The 18,186-nt window shown below is 37.4% G+C and overlaps 2 protein-coding genes across 3 annotated transcripts; one reads left to right on the forward strand and one right to left on the reverse strand.

Moving 5' to 3' along the window:
- Positions 1–2,003: 2,003 nt before the first annotated feature.
- On the forward strand, positions 2,004–11,972 carry LOC124170329. 2 transcript variants are annotated; one of them, XM_046549052.1, is made up of 3 exons: positions 2,004–2,079; positions 7,999–9,458; positions 11,888–11,972. In XM_046549052.1, the coding sequence occupies exons 2-3, from the start codon at positions 8,139–8,141 to the stop codon at positions 11,900–11,902; spliced, it is 1,335 nt and encodes a 444-aa protein (XP_046405008.1). In that variant the 5' UTR covers positions 2,004–2,079; positions 7,999–8,138; the 3' UTR covers positions 11,903–11,972. The 2 variants fall into 2 exon arrangements, with proteins under 2 accessions (XP_046405008.1, XP_046405007.1); XM_046549051.1 differs by lacking the exon at positions 11,888–11,972 and having other exon boundaries at positions 7,999–9,863.
- Positions 11,966–17,410, reverse strand: LOC124170335. Its single transcript, XM_046549062.1, has 3 exons — positions 17,226–17,410; positions 13,507–14,953; positions 11,966–12,052 (listed from the first exon to the last, which is right to left on the reverse strand). The coding sequence occupies exon 2, from the start codon at positions 14,827–14,829 to the stop codon at positions 14,044–14,046; it is 786 nt and encodes a 261-aa protein (XP_046405018.1). The 5' UTR covers positions 14,830–14,953; positions 17,226–17,410; the 3' UTR covers positions 11,966–12,052; positions 13,507–14,043.
- Between the last annotated feature and the right edge of the window lie 776 nt (positions 17,411–18,186).

Genomic DNA, 18,186 nt, shown 5'->3' on the forward strand with positions numbered 1-18,186 from the left:
TTGTTTGAACATTCGAAATGTGTCAATTATGACTAGCTTTTCTTTCCAACCGTGATAACTGCTAAAAGTACAAATGATAAGTAGTTGTTACTTATTCAAATGGCAAAGTTACTTTAATTAATGCAAATATTGTTGACTTTGATTATAAATTACTATTTAATGTGAAAGTGTTTCACATTCTAGAGGGGATACATCTCAGTAATGCCGTTTACTAAAATTAACAGTATTTGCTTAAATATAATGCAATATCTTATCCAAGTGGTGTTGGGCGATATGCTTGGTGCCAGTGTGGGTAAATACCGCCCACACTCTCAATGGTAGGGGTGCTAGGTTGAGGGTAGGAATGATTTAATTTTAGTTTAGTGATTCTATCGGATTTGGTGGTGAAGGACAAGTACTCGCTGAATGGTACACCTGTTCGTCACTGAGTTTCAGGAGAGGATAGGCAAAAGGACAGGGTGATAAATGTAAAAAAAAGTAGGAAGTAGAACAAACTGAGAATACTCAGGCTCTCACCAACCTTGAATGTCGGAAGACCAAACGATGAAGTCTGGCTCCCAAAATACTGACAATGCGTGACTACCTATCGCCTCCCATCGGTCTAACTACTTCCGGAGCTGGAGGGGTGGCCTTCCTCCCCTCTCCTTCTCCAGGCCTCCACTGCAGTCTGCTGAAAAGTTAAAAAAAAGAAACATTGGGGCACTAATGGAAGTAATTTATTTTACATTTCAGGATTGCCTCTTCTGTATTGGGAATAGGAAAGTCAAGGAAGGAGCGATTACCCATTCCAACCAGATTGCGTAACCTCTTTGGTAAGTAGGAAGTTGGAAATGCATTTAATCTATGCTTTTCCATGAAGTATTCATTATTGTGTTGCTGCCTTGCTTTAAAGAAGCATACTTGTCAAGAGAAAGTTTTTATCTAATGAAATGGACAAACAGAGTTTGAACGTAATGTATGATAAGAATGGTTGGCAAATATTTCGTGTTTTATTTGCACAAAATGTGTTTTGCTATAGTGTACTTCGTACTAATTCCCAAGTTTACAGACTTAATACACTGCTCTGAAACTCTTGTCTTAAATGGAATCTGCATTTTTCTTTTGATTGAGTAATAGTCATATCGCTATGTTTGTGTGTACGAAATAGCTTTTGGTCACTTGAGGCAGTGTCAGAGGGCAACATTTGTCAGTTCTAATGAGCTGATTATTTTTTGCTTTTGTTTTAAATGGAGTTTTGAACCATAACCTTTGTCATGCGGTCCAAGAGACCACTGCGTTTTTTAAATAATGAATGCTTTCAAAATGACAGTTTTGTTGTTCAGTAATTCCTTTATCTTCATATTTCTGTATTCTATGGATTTAACAGTCTTGAAAACTAACATGTTTATTCTTTATTTCTGTAAATATCTGACTGAACTCGATTAATGGTCTGTGAGACCACACAACACTCCTGGCGAATTCATAAAGAAAAGGAAACATGAAATAAGTTCAAATGTTTCCAATTAATCAGCCATTTTAATCTAATATTTATGGCTATAATTTTAAAAATGGTGAGATGTTGATTATTAAAAACCATATCATTAAGTGTTTTACTCATCAGTTTTTTATTCTGTTTCACAGAACTATTTTAATCTTTTCGTCACCAAAGACGTAAATATACATATAGACGTTTCCTGACCTGGGAGACGAAAGCTGTATATTTCCATTTGAGATTTTCCTGACCAAGGGAACGAAAGCCGTATATACCGTATTTGCACGAATCTAAGACGAGGTTTTCTTCCCTCACAACTCCTGCAGAAAAGAGGGTTCGTCTTACAATTGGATGCAAAATTCTCGATGCCAATCGGGTTGCATAATTTAGTTAGGAAAAAATTATGGGTACCTGAGTTTGCCACCTGATAGGTATACCATGAAAAATCATAGTCAAAAATAGCTGAACGGTAATTTAGCTTATTTGATTTTGCGTTTACATAATAAAAAACATTTTCATTTTTAGGCAGCATGCAAAGATTTGGTCCTTGCCGATCAGTCGCTGGGTGCACTTCTGCCGTGTCCGCGTGATTGCCCGCTTTACCCTGGGTAAGGCTCCATCCAAATAAAAGCTTGATAAACTCACAAAATGTCCGTGTGATTGGTTACAATTAAGGTTACTTTCCCGCGGCACTGAGCTCCTCCCTATGGTAGTTCTATCTCCTGGGGATATTCAAAATGTGTGCCTGTTGTTATTAGCCGTAAATAACACAGTCATTTCGTCTCATTTTCATCAAATGATGGCTGTGGGAATAAAGTAATTAAACGTTAAAGCCTCATCACCGTCGCGGAATAAACTGCTACGAAGTTGTTGCATTTTTTCAGAGCAAGGGTAAGAAGGCAACATAATTTGCCTTTGATTGGAGAGATCGATTCAGTTGTGATTCCGTGCCTTTCAGACTATTACGATGGCAGAGAAAAGAAGTCAATACACTGCCGCTTTCAAAAGAAAATTTATTCAGTGGAACCCCGATCTATCGTTCCGGCATTCATCGTTCGCCAATTCTGGTCCCAAATAAAGTTCCATATGGACAATGTAATTTTTTCCCGCTTCTACCGTTCCCCGAAGTATCGTTTTCCCACATTGATCATTTGAAGATCAAGATCCCAACAAAAAATTATTCCCTCATCCATCATTCGACGAAAATGAGATGAAATGATTGCGTGTCATTTATGGCTAATACCAACAGTCAAACATTTTGAATATTCCCCAGGAGATGGAACTACCACTGGGAGGAGCTCAGTGCCAGGGGAAAGTAACATGAGCGCATTTCCCAAGATCCATTATCCCCCTCCATTCAGCACTCTTCTCCCACCTCTGACGCTTTTCTCTTCTCCAAAATCAAACAAAAGGTCCCAGGTCTTGCAGGGATTTTATTACAAAGACCTTAGCTTTGAAAGAAAATATCAAGTTATAGGAGAGTAATAGAATCTTGTTTCACCCTTCCCTCTTTCTCCCCCACTGACCTTTTTCTGCTTACCTGCTTCGAAGTTCCCCATTTCTGGAGATCAACTGCTTCATGAGTCACCTATTAGACCAAAAGGTGTCTAAAAATGACTTTCGGGAATTGATATTACACCTTCATTGGATTGAAATATTAGTAATGTGCGTGTAATTTGAAAAAGACTAAGATCAACCCGACGTATTTCTGACTTCATTTAAGCATTTTACGCAAGAAAGTAAATGTCAAAATATGACGGAGACTTAGCATTCTGGCGAAACTCGATATCCTTGCAGCTGAGCTTCTCAGAAGTTGATGCGGCATTTTTTTCATGAAACATATATGAAGTTACAAAATTTGATTTATGTTATAAATCTCTATTGTTACAGTCACAGACGAAGGGATATTTTTCAGGGCATTTGGTTTCTCCCTGCTAGCAATTCGAATTCATTTGCCCTTCTAGCGCAAAAACAAAATGGGCATCTGTAGGAAAATATATTTCATGGCGCAGTCATATGGTCATGCTTCACCCTCTGCAGTATGCTCTGCATTCGCCATTTGCGAAAGCATCAGTTCCGAACTTCACCTCGTACGAGTGGTTCCCTACTTTCCAGGGTGGCTTGACTTCAAACCACCGATTGTTTTCCGCGTGAGTTTTATAAAGTCAGGTTTCATTTTCACTGGTTTAATTTTATTCGTCTTCTGACCATGGCCCCCCCGAAGAAACTATTGAGAACTTAAAGAGGTGAACTGAAAATAATTGAACATGAAGAAAAGAATCTGGGCTAGAAGCGCGTGAATATTGCTGAACGCCTTGGGTCATAGGCAGATCTAGGGGGGGGGGGGCATGTGCCCCCGATCCTTAAAAATTATGCAAGTTTTTTAATACGTTATCATTGCGTTCATTTTGTATTACGAGGTATCCTTGTGCCCTCCCCCGGAAAAAATACTGGATGCTGCCTTGCTTGAGCCCCCCCTTTATAGGGCAAATATAATCCTCCACCCTTTTCCCCGAAGCCAACCCATCACGGCATACTTATGCGGTCAGTTTATTGTTAAAGTGTGATTTTAATTTTTTTATTGTTATTATTCTGGCAAATGTTTGTTCATCAACATATACCTTTCATTTTGCAATCCCTCTAGAACTTTTAAACTAAATTCTACGGTTATTTTTAGGGTTTTCAGTAATCACCGGGTTATGGAAAGTACACATTATAATAGACGGTTGATTTATCACTGTATGGATTCCGAAATGGCGGATCTGTTCGATATCTTTCCCTTGTCGGAAATGGGAAATGAATATAATGTGATTTGTTAAATGTATTGTGATAAGGGAGACTTATATCAGGATTGGCGGTAAATTTTGCAGTTACTCACAGATTCCTGAATTTCTCACCACGGTAAGTGAGATGACTTAATAGTTTTACCCACTTTCACAATTCTGTTCACTATCAACTCACTTTGAAGAATGCAGCTTATTTGGATTATACATTTACTTTTTGAATCCAGCGTTATGTTTACGGCATATTGGGAATGGTGCTAATTATATGAAATGGAAGAAAACCTTAGGTCACACTTACAAGACCTCACGATATTCGGTCAGACATTCGAAACCATTTTCGAGATTTTGTTATTTGAGTACACTTTCATATGAGTTGCTGGGAAAATTGAGTATTACTGCTTCTTTAAAGTAATTCTGCAGTAAAAATGGACACACTTGATAGAGAAAGTCTTTTCGAGGGACGTATCCCATACAGCAAAGGGAGAATTTTACTCATTTATACTTGGTCAAAAGTTGGTGTAAGGTATAAGTCAAGAATTCGCCCATTTTTAATTTGGGCCAACTGCCTTGACCCTCATATACAAAAATATGTAGCAAAATTTAGTACTGCATATGCTGTAGTCAGCAGTAATCTGTCCAATGAAATCTGCAAATACTCCGGAGTGCCTTCAACTAGCTACTAAGTGGTCTGTTATTTGCTACCGAACACAACAGCTTAAGCTGTTACACCACGGTAAACATCATGCACCCGCTTCCTGCCTTGCTCTAGATGCTCCTGTTAAAATTAGGGTCAGGGAAGGAGCGAGTCATTTTTTGCCAGAAATTCAAAGGGAGTGCACAGAGGCAATGGTGATATTACTTACGCTGCAGTTCTTGGACATTGAATCTGGATGCCTTTTTGTCTCCAAATTAGCGGGGATGGAATTCACAGGGAGGAGATAAATTTAACTGTGATTTATCTGAAAACACAGTAAGCACTAACCCTCATTACACATTCTCTTATCTCCCCCAAAGTAAACTCAAATGTCTTGGGGAGCAGCTTTTACATTCAAAAGGCAACAACAAATTATTAAAAGAGACATATAGTATAAGGAACAATTTAAAGTACATATTGCAATCATCAAATCATGTCAAAAATTATTACCTGAAGAAAAGTAGGATTTAAATGAAATGGATTCATGTTTTATAATAGTCGTTAGCCATAGTAAGTGAATATGTTACAAGCTAGAAAACGCTAATGTACCTTCTTTTTACTTTGATAGGGTAATGAGTTTCATTCAGAAGGTTTGGGGGGATAGGTGTGAGAAATGAAGTGTTTCTTAATTTACATTGTGGAGCCACGATATTGGAGAATAAAATATATTTTAATTACATTCAACCATAGCCATTAATATTCAATGGCCATAATTTCCTCAATTTGCAATTAAAACCATCCCCACAATCTCATAATCTATTATCGCCATCGCCATTAATCTAATCTCGCCATCATTAATTCTACCACTTTGACTTTTCTCCTGACTGGTCCGACAAGAAATTCTCGTAGCAAACGTAGCGTCTGTGGACCGGTGCTCCATTGCACTTCCATCAGGAGGGTAGTTAAGCGAAAGTAGTGTTCTTTGAACCGCACTCCATGGTAACAAAGACGCATTAATAGTCTTATCTACATTCAGAATTCAACTTCCTATCACCTCACTCACTTTGAATAAAGCAGCTCACTTGGATCATATCTTTGACTTCTTAACACAGTGTAATGTTTTCAGGGTATTGGGAAAGGCACTAATTACATAAAATCAAAGACAACTTTGGGTCTCACCCATATAAGACTTTGCAATATCCAGCAAGACATTGAAAGTCCACAGAAATCCATTTTCTAGATTTTTTATTTCAGTAGGTTTCTTTTTGTTTAAAATTCTAGGAAAATAGTGCTTTTGTTTCTTAAAAAAAATGCAATAGTAAAATGGGGACTTATGCATTTTCAGGACATAAATCTCGCCCAATTTTCTCTGGCAAAATTTGAAGCTAAATTAAACATATTTACGATCAATTATTAGTGAGACTACCTGTCCAACATTTTCTCTATTTTTGCAGTAGCAGAAGTCCTTCCCAAACGATTTCTTTAAACACGCGTTGTTAGAAAATTGAAATTGCAGCTATCCTCGATAATAGCATGAAAGTATGTTATGGATTTTAATACGTTCACTGCCACTTCGATCATAATAACCGAAACGTGTACTTCACATTGACACTATTTCGGTTATAATGACTAAAGTATGAGTCGCTTTTTTGGAGTCTCATACCACACCGACGCGACGGTCACATCTACTTCAGTGATGGGTATATGATGTGACCGACATTAGACACACAGCCGAACCTGTCCAAGGGAATATTTTGTAGTGGTACAAAATGGCAATAAGACATTTTTCTTGTTCACTGTATCATGTAAACTCCACTGCTGTCATTTTAAAATTTGTATTGCGAAAATTCATTTTGTTTTCTTTTGAAATCGTTATTTATTTGCCTCGAAATCTCAATACACCTAGAAAAGGAAAAACATTTCGGCAGGATATTTTCTGCATCAAGTCGTCTTTCTTATTTTCCCAAAACTTCTGCTATGATTGAGACTTTATTTTGCACTGCTTGTCATTGTAAACTGTAGAAAACATAGAATTTGCCCTTTAGCTTATTACTGTGCAGCTTAATATTAGTTCATTTACATATTTTTGGTAAATCAACATGTTATATCTATTATCCAAATTGCAGAAGTGGGCAAAAAAATCATCTAAACTGAGTTTGCAGTGTCCATTTGGAATTTGAAACTGTCCTTAAAGATGCCAAAATTCTATAAATATTGAGGTTTGCCACGATATATAATGGTATTTGAAGTAAGCTGTTTTTCACTATTGAAGGGAGATAATATGTATGAGGGAGATAAGATGGGAAGCTCAGCATATCCATGAAAGGTGGATATGAAGGTTTTAAAAGAATGTATTCACCATTGTCAGCATATTCCAAAGTTACGTTGTCAATTTCATAGTCTGATGGTGTAGTATGGTAACATAATATAATAGATGGTATGTGTGTGTGGGGAATACAACCCAGAGCTTAGGTGACTTTCATTGCTGGGAGGAGAGGAGAGAAGGAAGTGTAGACGAAAACACTGGGTGAGCCAGCTTTCAACAAATAGCACCACGGGGACTGCATTCCATGCGACAAACTGAGTGTTTTACTTGAGGTGTCCTCAATAAAGTATCCAAGTAGAGATCACCAATTTTCTGTTGAATCTCAATTGCCAGCTATCTTCTATCGCATTTTTTTTAAGGATTATGTATAAAATAATTATTTATATATGTCTTTCTCTTTTTTCACTGCCCATTTTCCTATCTTATCAAATCAAAGCATAGATTTTTGTGTATACCTTTCCTATTTTTGTGCTAACCTGCACTTCCCTTGTTCTTGATTCCTCAGGTTACTAGGTAATCCTTGCGTTCACGCTCCAAACTGTACATGAAACCATTTTATGTTTTAGTCTGCTGTAGAATTGTTATTTCATCATAAAAATGGTCATTGCATTTGATGACATTTTCTTTAATGGCACTCTGTGGCAGTTTTACTTTCATTCAGGGTTGTGTATTAAGTGTGATATTCTATGTTTCACAAGTCAAACTTACGTTTGTTTTATTGTTCCAACACTGATATTAACAAATTCAAAGGTAATTATTTGATATTAATTCTGTTTCTTTGCAGTCAATATTTCATCCTTTCCTGCCAATGCTGAGATAGTGTTTTTTGTCCATGATCATCACAGCCACTCCTTTTATCCACTGTCAACTTCCTGTCTGCCATATCCATATAACAATCAAGTAATTATTTAAGGTTTCCCAATAATGGCGAGTAATGTGTCTGATAGTATTGCTGAGGAATTTGTTGAAGATAGGCTGTTTTCTGGATTATTTACCGGTTCGTTGCTCCAGCATAAGGAGCTACTGGATATGGTGGACGATGTGAATGTACGGGGCGTGCGGCAAAAAACACTCTTGCATGTAGGGGTGAGGCTTGGGAAGGCTGATTGGGTTGAGGAGCTGCTGGCAAGAGGGGCTGACACAGACCTTGTGGATGACACTCAATTGAATGCACTTTCTTCAGCTAAGGAGATGGTTCAGCGTTTTCCTGAAGACACGGAACGCTCAGAAGTTCTGAAATTGGTGTCATTGGTTCACAGGAGAGACCAGGTGATTCTGCGTCGTCTGGAATCATCTTTGAGTAAGAGCACTGGCCTTGTAACACCCGTGGCTAGCCCAGAGTGTGATATTGCATCTCTCAAGTCCTCTGTTGATGCAATGAGACAGGAGATGAAATCCCTACTGTGTCAGCTGAGCTCATCATTGGAGGAACTCAAGGCGAAAGTGTGTGGACGTGACATTTTGTTGCGTTGTTTGGAAGAGGCGGTGACGTCTACTGTAGAGGATGTGACGTCAATTAAGTTTCGCCTAGGAGGGGATATTGCAGTGAATCCATCTCCATCCAATGCGGCCAGAGCTAGGCAGGAGTGTGTAGATGCCATGATGTGTAGGACTACGATTGTGTGTAGATATGGAGCAGATATTATGCGAAGTTTTTATGAAAGACTGTATGATGAAGATTGTTACACTGCATATATTATTACTTGCCTGTGTAGGGATGATAGGGTGAAAGTTATGGTTGACCCTGATTCTATTCACATTGGAAGAATGAAGGATAACGTTATGGCTTTGGATGGGACTCAGTTGAGTGGGTTTCAATGTTTGTCCTTTGGTGATTTGCAGAGTGAGATTGTATATTTGGGTGCAAAGGTTTGTTCAGATAATAGTGAGAAAGACATATGTGGTAGGTTAGCTTTGACCCTCGCACAATTATCTCTCAAATTAGTTTTTGATAATGAAGGTTGGCCATATAAGAAGGGAGATGTTATAAGTGAGTGGGATTGGATGATGGCTCTAGAAGAATTGGAGGAGGAGGGGAGGAAAAGGGTATGGGGATTACATAGGAAGATCCAATATGCCTTGGATCGGAGGACACAGTTGGCGAAGGTATGTTACCTAGCAGCTACTGTCCCTCAGATTATTACTTTGCATGGATCCACAGCAGGAAGATCTATACTGCAGCAGCAAGCCCCTCGCCTCCTCTCCTTGTACTGTGACCACGTGATACCAAAACTGCAAGCCAAGGTGAGGGTGAGTCCAATTTCCGAAACGACTTCTGACACGAGTTTCTATTGTATGCCATCATGATACTCTCATTCATTGCAAGCCACTGTATCAGTAGGGCCTGTTGTTCACAATGGCTGTTTAATCAAAATTTTCAATGGACTATTGTGTGAGGTATTTTTAATTTTTGTATTTTGTACAATTTCATTGCATTTTTTGTTTTTTCGCCTTGTTAATGATATCCATTCAGTTTTTTTTATGATTTCACCTTCTGTGACTCTAAAAATATTGATGGTGAATCAATTCGCAACTTTTTTCAATTGTTGGTACAGGTATGGTTCTCCCCATTGGTTATCCATACTCGGTCCTGAGGATAAACTCTTATTATCTAAATGTATGGCAAATTTTAATAAACACCATTTTGACCCTATCTGGGTCGTATCTATTCTTTTTTGACAGAAAATTTGTCTGCAGGACTAAACAGACATTGATGTTGAAGGGCTGCATGAAATATACTTACAGTTAGAGTACAGTTTACAGAACTTAACATTAACACTAGAACGTCCGGACTTCCACTTCACCTTCAACGGCCGAGGGGATCAAATTGATCCCCTCCGAGTTTTCCGCATATATATACAAGTAGTTGTGGGTAATGAAATTAAAACAAAAATTGTTTTTACTGGTCATTTATTTGGTTGTACTAGTTAGCTTAGCTAATATGAAGTCAATCACACACAGGGCAGGATGTTAAAAAAACTCACTTTTATGACAATATTCTTTTTGGATTTTCGTTCCATTTATTTTCAAAAAATGAAGTTGGAGAAAAAATTGGAAATATTTCATAGAAGTTAACGTTATGAAAATATATTGTTAACATTATAACATATCACTCTAAAAATTGTCGTTTACTAATTAAGACTCCTCGCAGACAACACAAAAGTAGTTCACTCTGTCAGTGCATTGTCCACAAACCATTTTCCTGCACTTGATGCACATCTCTCATGTTTTATTTCTTTTGCAGTTTTTCTGCACTTGGCAATTACGCCTTTTAGTACTGCGCTGTAAATTGTTTTCATAAAGTTCAGGAATCGGCTCAATTCCAACACTTTTTTCTTTTGAGTAACTTAATCTCACCTCTTTGATAATTTTTGAAGAATTCTTTTCCTCGACAGCTTTTCTCCCGTGACAGCTTTATATATCGCGAAAGCGTTTCTTGCAGCGAGGTCCAGAATATTGTGGAATGCATGCACGGACCACCTTGATGATGCTTTTACCGAAAGGTGTGTTGCCATTTGGTCAACGATATCGACACCATTGTGTGGTTGTAATACTTTGTTCCCAGTGTCCTCTTCGTGCTTGCAAGGATGCTTACTCTGGGGTGTAGGCTGCTAAGTAAGATTACATTCCTGTTTTTCTTGCTCTGATATATTGTAAGTGAAATTCCGTCGTGTGTCATAACCCGTGTACTGTGAATCACTATTTTTGATGTTTTCACAGACTCTGATATTTCTCTTCTTACCGAATTTATCGTTCGTTGCTCAGGCCCTCAGTCAGCCTGGGACCTGGAGTCGGCAACACTGTTTATACCTGATATTTAAAACGAGATATAACAATTACTATACGAAATATTCTCTCTATTTTAATACGATACTTATTTATATGAAATTAAACGAGTCTCCTTAATACACAAAAAATGAACCTAATGAAAACTGTATAAAAGATTTTTTCTAAAGTTTTAGGATCAGGGAGGGCATGTGCCACCCCCTAAATATGCTTATGGACGCAATGATTATTAGGTTTAAAGACTGATAATTATATTAGATATAATTAAAACGGTATATTAATTCATCTGCAATACAACTTCTCCATTATCAATATTTTTCATTTGTTACCCTTTTTATTTCCTTACCACCACCTATCGAAGAAAGGCATCGAAAAAGGAAAGATGCATTCCTGGTCAGAAAAGTGGGATTAAAAAAGAATGATGGACTTATCAGCAAATTTTCACTAATGTTCCATTTAACAGCACATTATTTTTCACGGAAGTGTTTACAAAATTATTTCCTGAATTCGCCTTCAAAACTATTGACAGAATGTATAAATAATAAAAGATTTCATAGAATATGTACAGAAAATTGTTGGCGAGGGTTGCTGGTTACATTAATAATTGAATTTTGAGAAATAATAGAAAAAATACATTTTATTATTATTATTACTTATAATGCGGAAGGTTTTCAAATAGGAAAGTTTCTTAATCAGAAAAAAAGGGTCTAACAATTAACGATGAATGACTTTTCAGTGCATTTTCACTACTTTTATATTTAATAAATTAGTATTTTACATAATATTATTTTAAAAGTTATCTGGTTACATAATTTATTAAATACAGGGTTATAATAGCACATATTATGTGACGTTTGATGAGTATGTGCGATGCTTGTCTCATACAGCACAGGAAGACATAAGAGGTGGATAAAAGCGGCAGGGAACCCAATGGAATCCTGAATTGGAAATAGCGATGACCAACAACAACACTATTGATGACATCCTGCAGAAAGAGCTTCAGGGCAGCAGAGCTTGCTCGCCATTCAAAGAGAGTGCCACTACTCCTAAAACTGAGGAAAATTTAGTATCAGTTTAAGTATTAATATTCACAAAATTTGGTGAACTTGAGCAGTAAGTGTGTCACCCCATCATACAAGAAATTACCTCTCTTCAACCAAGATGTATGCATGCTTTTTATATTGTTAAAATTATTAACCACATATGCTTCAATGTGACATCATGCTTTGTATCTATTTCAAAGGAACTATTTGCTTGCTACATTGATGTATTTACTATATTACTTGAAAAAGTACAATACATGGTAAGGAACTGATGTCACAGTCTGTCTAAAAATGGATATTTATTGTAGTAAAGACTTCTAGCATTTTATGAGGGTTAAAGATCAACAGCCTGAAGGCATATTTCCATAGATGTTGAAACATTCATTTCACTTCATACCTTAGCAGAGGGCAAACATGTGAACATTGAGACAAATTTTCATGCTGATTCCTTTAAAATTTGTTTTGAAATACCTTTCTGAAAGGATAACCCTTGCAACTTTGACCATTGAAGTACAGATATAGGAGCACAAAGCAAAGATTTCAGTCAGATAATATTAATAACAAATTTAACTATTCTAAATAAAATGAACTGAATATCATATAAGCCACATTTCTGGCACTCGCTGGTAGTAAATGAAAAAATATATAAAAATGGGCTTCAATAGTAGATAAGTCACTACAAAATTTTACGCAATTATCATAGTTGCAAACAGCAAGCAATTAACTTAGAATTGCATGTGCCAAGCGACTCCATCAAAACAAGCAAACCAATTTTTACTGAAAGGCTAGATAAAGATGGAAACATCAGGCAAAGGTAATTCCGGCTATTAGAGAAGAGAAGCAAATGTTGCAAATGGATATGAGTTTAATAAAGAATAAAATCACATTGCTGAGCCAATTGCTGCATTTCGTGCAAACTGCAGTGCATGAAATACATAAGATATTAACTCTAGAACCACTACAGCAGTCATCTTAACCACTCGACACTTTCAATGGTTGCTGATAAAGTATAGACACAAATATAAGTGTGTGGTTCTACTACTTTTCGTAACTCTATGAAAGGAAACTACATGAAATTTTTCTTTCACCGTCGAGTCTGGTTTTAAGAAACTAATCAAAAATAATAATGTTCCAGGAGCTTATCTTACAAAAGACTGGCTAAAAATTCTCTTCATATGCCTACTCAAGCTCTTTGTAAATAAGTTGAACAATGTTGACATGCATCTTATTTGGACCATGATATTCACTGAAAAAAGTGCTGGAATGGAATTTTTTTAAATGACCTCTTGACCCCTTTTACCTAATACCAATGAGAGACAAGACTTAAATGAGATTATGTCAAAATATTGCTGCTCAGAATAAATGAGAACAAATGGGATGTCAATGGACAGGACAGGAATAAATGATACTCTGCAAATATGTAGGAAGGGGAAGTATTAGCATGAGATAGAAAGAGGACTCACCTTTGCCTTGGCCAGCAGTGTTGGTACCACCTGGTTAGAGAACATGGAGAGGAGGAGAGGGGCTTGCTCCTGCAGTTTCCCTCTTCCTTCTGCAGATCCATCATGAATGCTAATCTCAGGGACTACTGCTGCAAGCCAACATACCTTAGCGAACTGCGTCCTCCGATCCAATGCATAATTGATATACCAATGTAATCTACCACCCCTCTTCCTCCTCTCCACCACCTCCTGTAGAGCCCTCATCCACTCAGACTCGCATTCTGTGTAGCTGTGTTCATATGGCATCCCCCTGTTGCCAAAAGCAAACTTGAAAGATAATAGTGAGAGGGATCGAGCTAACCTAGCAGCTACGCCTTTCTCACTGTTATCCCAACAAGCCTTTGCACCGAGATAGACAGCATCGGTCACCAAGTCACAAAATGAAATCCAATGATACCCATTCTCCCGAGTCCCATCCAAGTTCACAAACTTATCCTTCCAATGTGACTAGACTCACAGTCCACCAATACCTTCACCCTATCATCCCCACTCAGATACCTACTTCATTATACAAGCAGTGCAATCATCTTCATCAAAAATTCTGCAATAATACCTACGCATAATGTCTACTCCATCTCCGTACATTATCTCAGTCTTGCGTAGCATGGCTTCCACACACTTCTGTCGAGCATTGGCCATACTGGATGGAAGCAGATTCACCACAGTCTCCCCAAATAGACCACACTTCATTGATGCCACATTCTCAGCAGTTGAGGTGACGGCCTCTTCCAAGAAACGCAACAGTGTGTCACGTCCACACACTTGCGCCTTGACTTCGTCCAAAGAGGAGCTCAACTGACTCACAATAGATTTCATCTCCTGTCTCAATGCCTCAACAGAGGACTTGAGAGATTCAATATGATGTTTAGACATATCCACAGATGTCTTGTAGTCAGTGCTTTGACTGGATGACGATTGCAGGCGGTTCATCATCACTTGGTCCCTGCGCTGTACCAACGTCACCAACTTCAGCACCTGAGAGCAGTCCCAGTTCTCAGGGAAACGACAAACCATCTCCTTGGCTGAAGACAGTGCATCCACTTGATTGTCATCCGTCAGTTGCGGGTCAGCACCTCTCGCCAATAGCTCTTCCACCCAATCAACTTTACCTAGTCTTACTCCAACATGCAATAGCGTACTCTGCTTTATCACCCTGGCATCGACTCCTTCCAACACATCGAGTAGCTCTTTGTGCTGGTTCAATGAACCAGTAAACAATTCATTTAAGTGCCTCTCCTCGACATATTGCTCCGCATTGCTAGCAGAAACATTGCTTGACATCATCGTGAATCATTGGCACAACCACTGAAAGGATTGTTGTGTTATGTTGACAGGAAGCTGCCAAACTGCCGATGGTTATCCGGGAGAAACACACTACCACAGTTGACACAAAAGGATGAAATGTGAGCTGGAAAGAAAAAAAAATGAAAATCTAATTACTGCCATAAAATTAGTCAATAGCAGCGACAAAACAAGAGAATTGACATGCACATGACTTGAGAAACAACGAAAAGTATTTCGCTTAATAGGCAACCCAGCATATAAAGAATACTTTTCAAGAGTGGAATTTATTAACTGAAATCACTGTGTATCACCATTTTTACCATGAAATGAGTAACAAGTCTGCATCAGAGCAAAGCATTCTGGAAGGTAAGTGATTGTAGGGACAGTCTTGAACATCTAAGCAATGGAAAATGCCTTGTTTACCATGAACCCTACGTAAATAAGAAAACATGTTTGGAACTGATGAAGATAAATAAGGAAATCTAAGCTCTGGCAAAATAAAGTGAGAAAATTGGCAACTGAAAAAAAAAAACAATCAAACAAATATAAATGATTTAAATAAATAATCCCTTATTTGGTCCTCTTGAGAGACAAATAAATACTTTATAGTGACAGTGGTGTAAATTTCGTGGTAGTCCCTCTCATCACTCCAATAAGAAATAAAGGAATCTGATCAAGCCTTAGTGCCACTTGTTGAAAGCAGACTGAACCTGGGTTCAGTGGCAGTTAAATAAACCCCCCACCTTTGCGGTGCAACTCTTATTGCAAAACATAGCTGAACCAAAATTGTAGCTGTTTAATATCATAGGATTGATTGTCTTGTATATGTGAATACACAGTTTAAATGAAACTTCCTAAAACATTCCTTGTGACTTATTTTTTTATTACGATGAAAGTAAAGGTAACTCAAGGTATCTTTTGCACTCCCTCCTTGAGTTTTTTTCTGCATGTGCTGCTGCCTGGGTTTCCCTTCGCACTTCCTTCTCTTGCATCCTCTTGGTAATGAAATTTACCTCAGCTCTAGACCGTCTTCTCAAAATGCTATAACATTGGACGACACACAATAACAAGCATTACCTTGGGATACATTGACAATGGAGAATTATTGGGAACACGATCTCATCGACCTCCAATAGAAGCCTTCATTTAGAACATTCCATCTCTCATGGATGCACCGCCACTTTTCTTATCTCCATCGTACACATGACTGTATCTTCATCGCACCCTCTTCTGGTGCATCTTTTATCTCCACCTCAACCCCTTTTGATCTTTCTTGAAAATTTGCTAACACCTTCCCTTGATTTAATTCTGGGTAAGTGAAAATCTAAATAAACCCACTGCATGGGCTGTGAAACTGCAATTGATCAAACTGATAACTTCGTTGAAACTTAAGAGTTGTCTTGTTATTACAGCATAAATTATGACTTTATGATTGTACCCTGACTCATACTCATAAAAAAGTAGTCTTGACAGTTATTAAGAGTTGGAATCACATTATATCATACTTTTAATGGCAAAAGTAACAGTTTATACCTTCATTTTGAGTAAAATAGTTGTTTTTCATGAAAAAGCTAAATGCGAAAGTAGAATGATTCAATGTTAATGAATTGGAAAGTCTTATTTCTTTTTATTTTAGTAAATTAAAATTTTCATTTTCAAGTGAAGGACATGTCTATAGTTAATGCCAAATTGAAATGTTAAATTAAACCCTATCACCTGCATTGTCATTATGACAAACTGATAATTATTTCATTATTAATAAAAGTAAATTTTATTATTTTACGTTAAATAAATGCAACAAGGTTTGGGATTGCAAATAAACGATTTTAACGAGTGAAACATCGCTGTGAACTTCAATCGGCTAACAATGATTACGCTGAGAGTCCGAGATAATACCAAATTACGAATCCAAGCAGAAACGAAAATTACACTCCTATCTAGGCCGATAACTTTGAAATGTTTCCAACCTCTCATAGAAGAGACAAAATAACCCACAGAAAATTCTAACTAAATATTCTACTACATTGCACATTCGAAAGCCTACGCAAGACGTTCCATAATTTCACTATGGTTATTATTATTATATTATATGGTATGGTTATTTATATTTACCCTATTCACTAATCAATGCTAGAAATTGTGCACTAAAACTATAATGCGTACATAAGACCCGCCGAAGTCGATTGATATCGTTAAAAAGTTATATGATGGTATGAGAACATTGTATCTTAGGCATGAGTATGATACACACAAGACAACCATAACTATCAATCCAACTTTCCGACGTTAATTTCTGACACTTTTCCTGAAAACCACAATGTAATACATTACAGACAAAGCATGATTAACCTTGAGATAAAATATCCGGTCTGTAGGTTCCAAGACAGAAAACGTACCTCACGGAAAAGATTAAATGAGTCAATTCTCATTTCTCATTCAGTCAAGTTGAACATGCAGCAAAGAGTTCACACCTGAACAGCAGAGGCATGTGGCATCAGGTCATTACTGGCCCAATCAGTGCAGTCATATTCTTCTTCATCGTCACCGCTCTTATCCATCTTTACTGAAGTGGACGTGTATGTTCCCCTGCCACTCTAATAGAAAGAGAATTGCAATTCAAGTGATAAACATTTTCACCAATTTGCACAAGAAACAAAACTGATCACAACCGAAACATGAATTACGGCGTGTCTGTAGAAATAAGAAATTACCTAATTCAGGAAAACTATTCATACTGCATCAGGGAAGGTCAAATAAATTTTTGGCTAAAAATATAGTCCAATAGTCATTCTGCACTCACTTAACCAAACAGAACTTTACACAGTTATCACAAAATCCATACCTACAACAATCTGATTTTGGTGAACATGCATTGCAACCCCAGCATCCATTCCTCCCCACGATATAGGAAAGATGGCTGTGGTTCATTCGTTTTCGAAGATTAACATATTTTATACACCAGAACGCCTGGTCCAGGGTCATCAACTTTTATTTCATCCTATTTATTAATGGAAATTATATTTCGGAATGGTTCTTTAAGAACAAGGATACTGCGTAAGTAAACTCCCTTTGGTGTAAAGTGAATTGCAAGTGTTAGAGAAATATGGCATTTTATAATCTTTTTGTGTTCTTATTACGCCAACGTGTTGCTTTATTTTAAAGCCATCATTCCCTTTCCGAATAAGATTCCACTGGATTTTGGCAATTCCTCAAGTATTGCCGAGATAAGTAATCGTACGCGGAAAAAAGGTTTAGTTGGAACTATCGAATTCTGATGAAATTTATCAAACTTTTCGGTCGTCATATGGCTCATTGAAAAATTTAGTAACAATTACCAACCCAGTTTGAGAAATTATA

The sequence above is a fragment of the Ischnura elegans genome, chromosome 13 (assembly GCF_921293095.1).
Source record: "Ischnura elegans chromosome 13, ioIscEleg1.1, whole genome shotgun sequence".
NCBI lineage: Eukaryota > Metazoa > Arthropoda > Insecta > Odonata > Coenagrionidae > Ischnura > Ischnura elegans.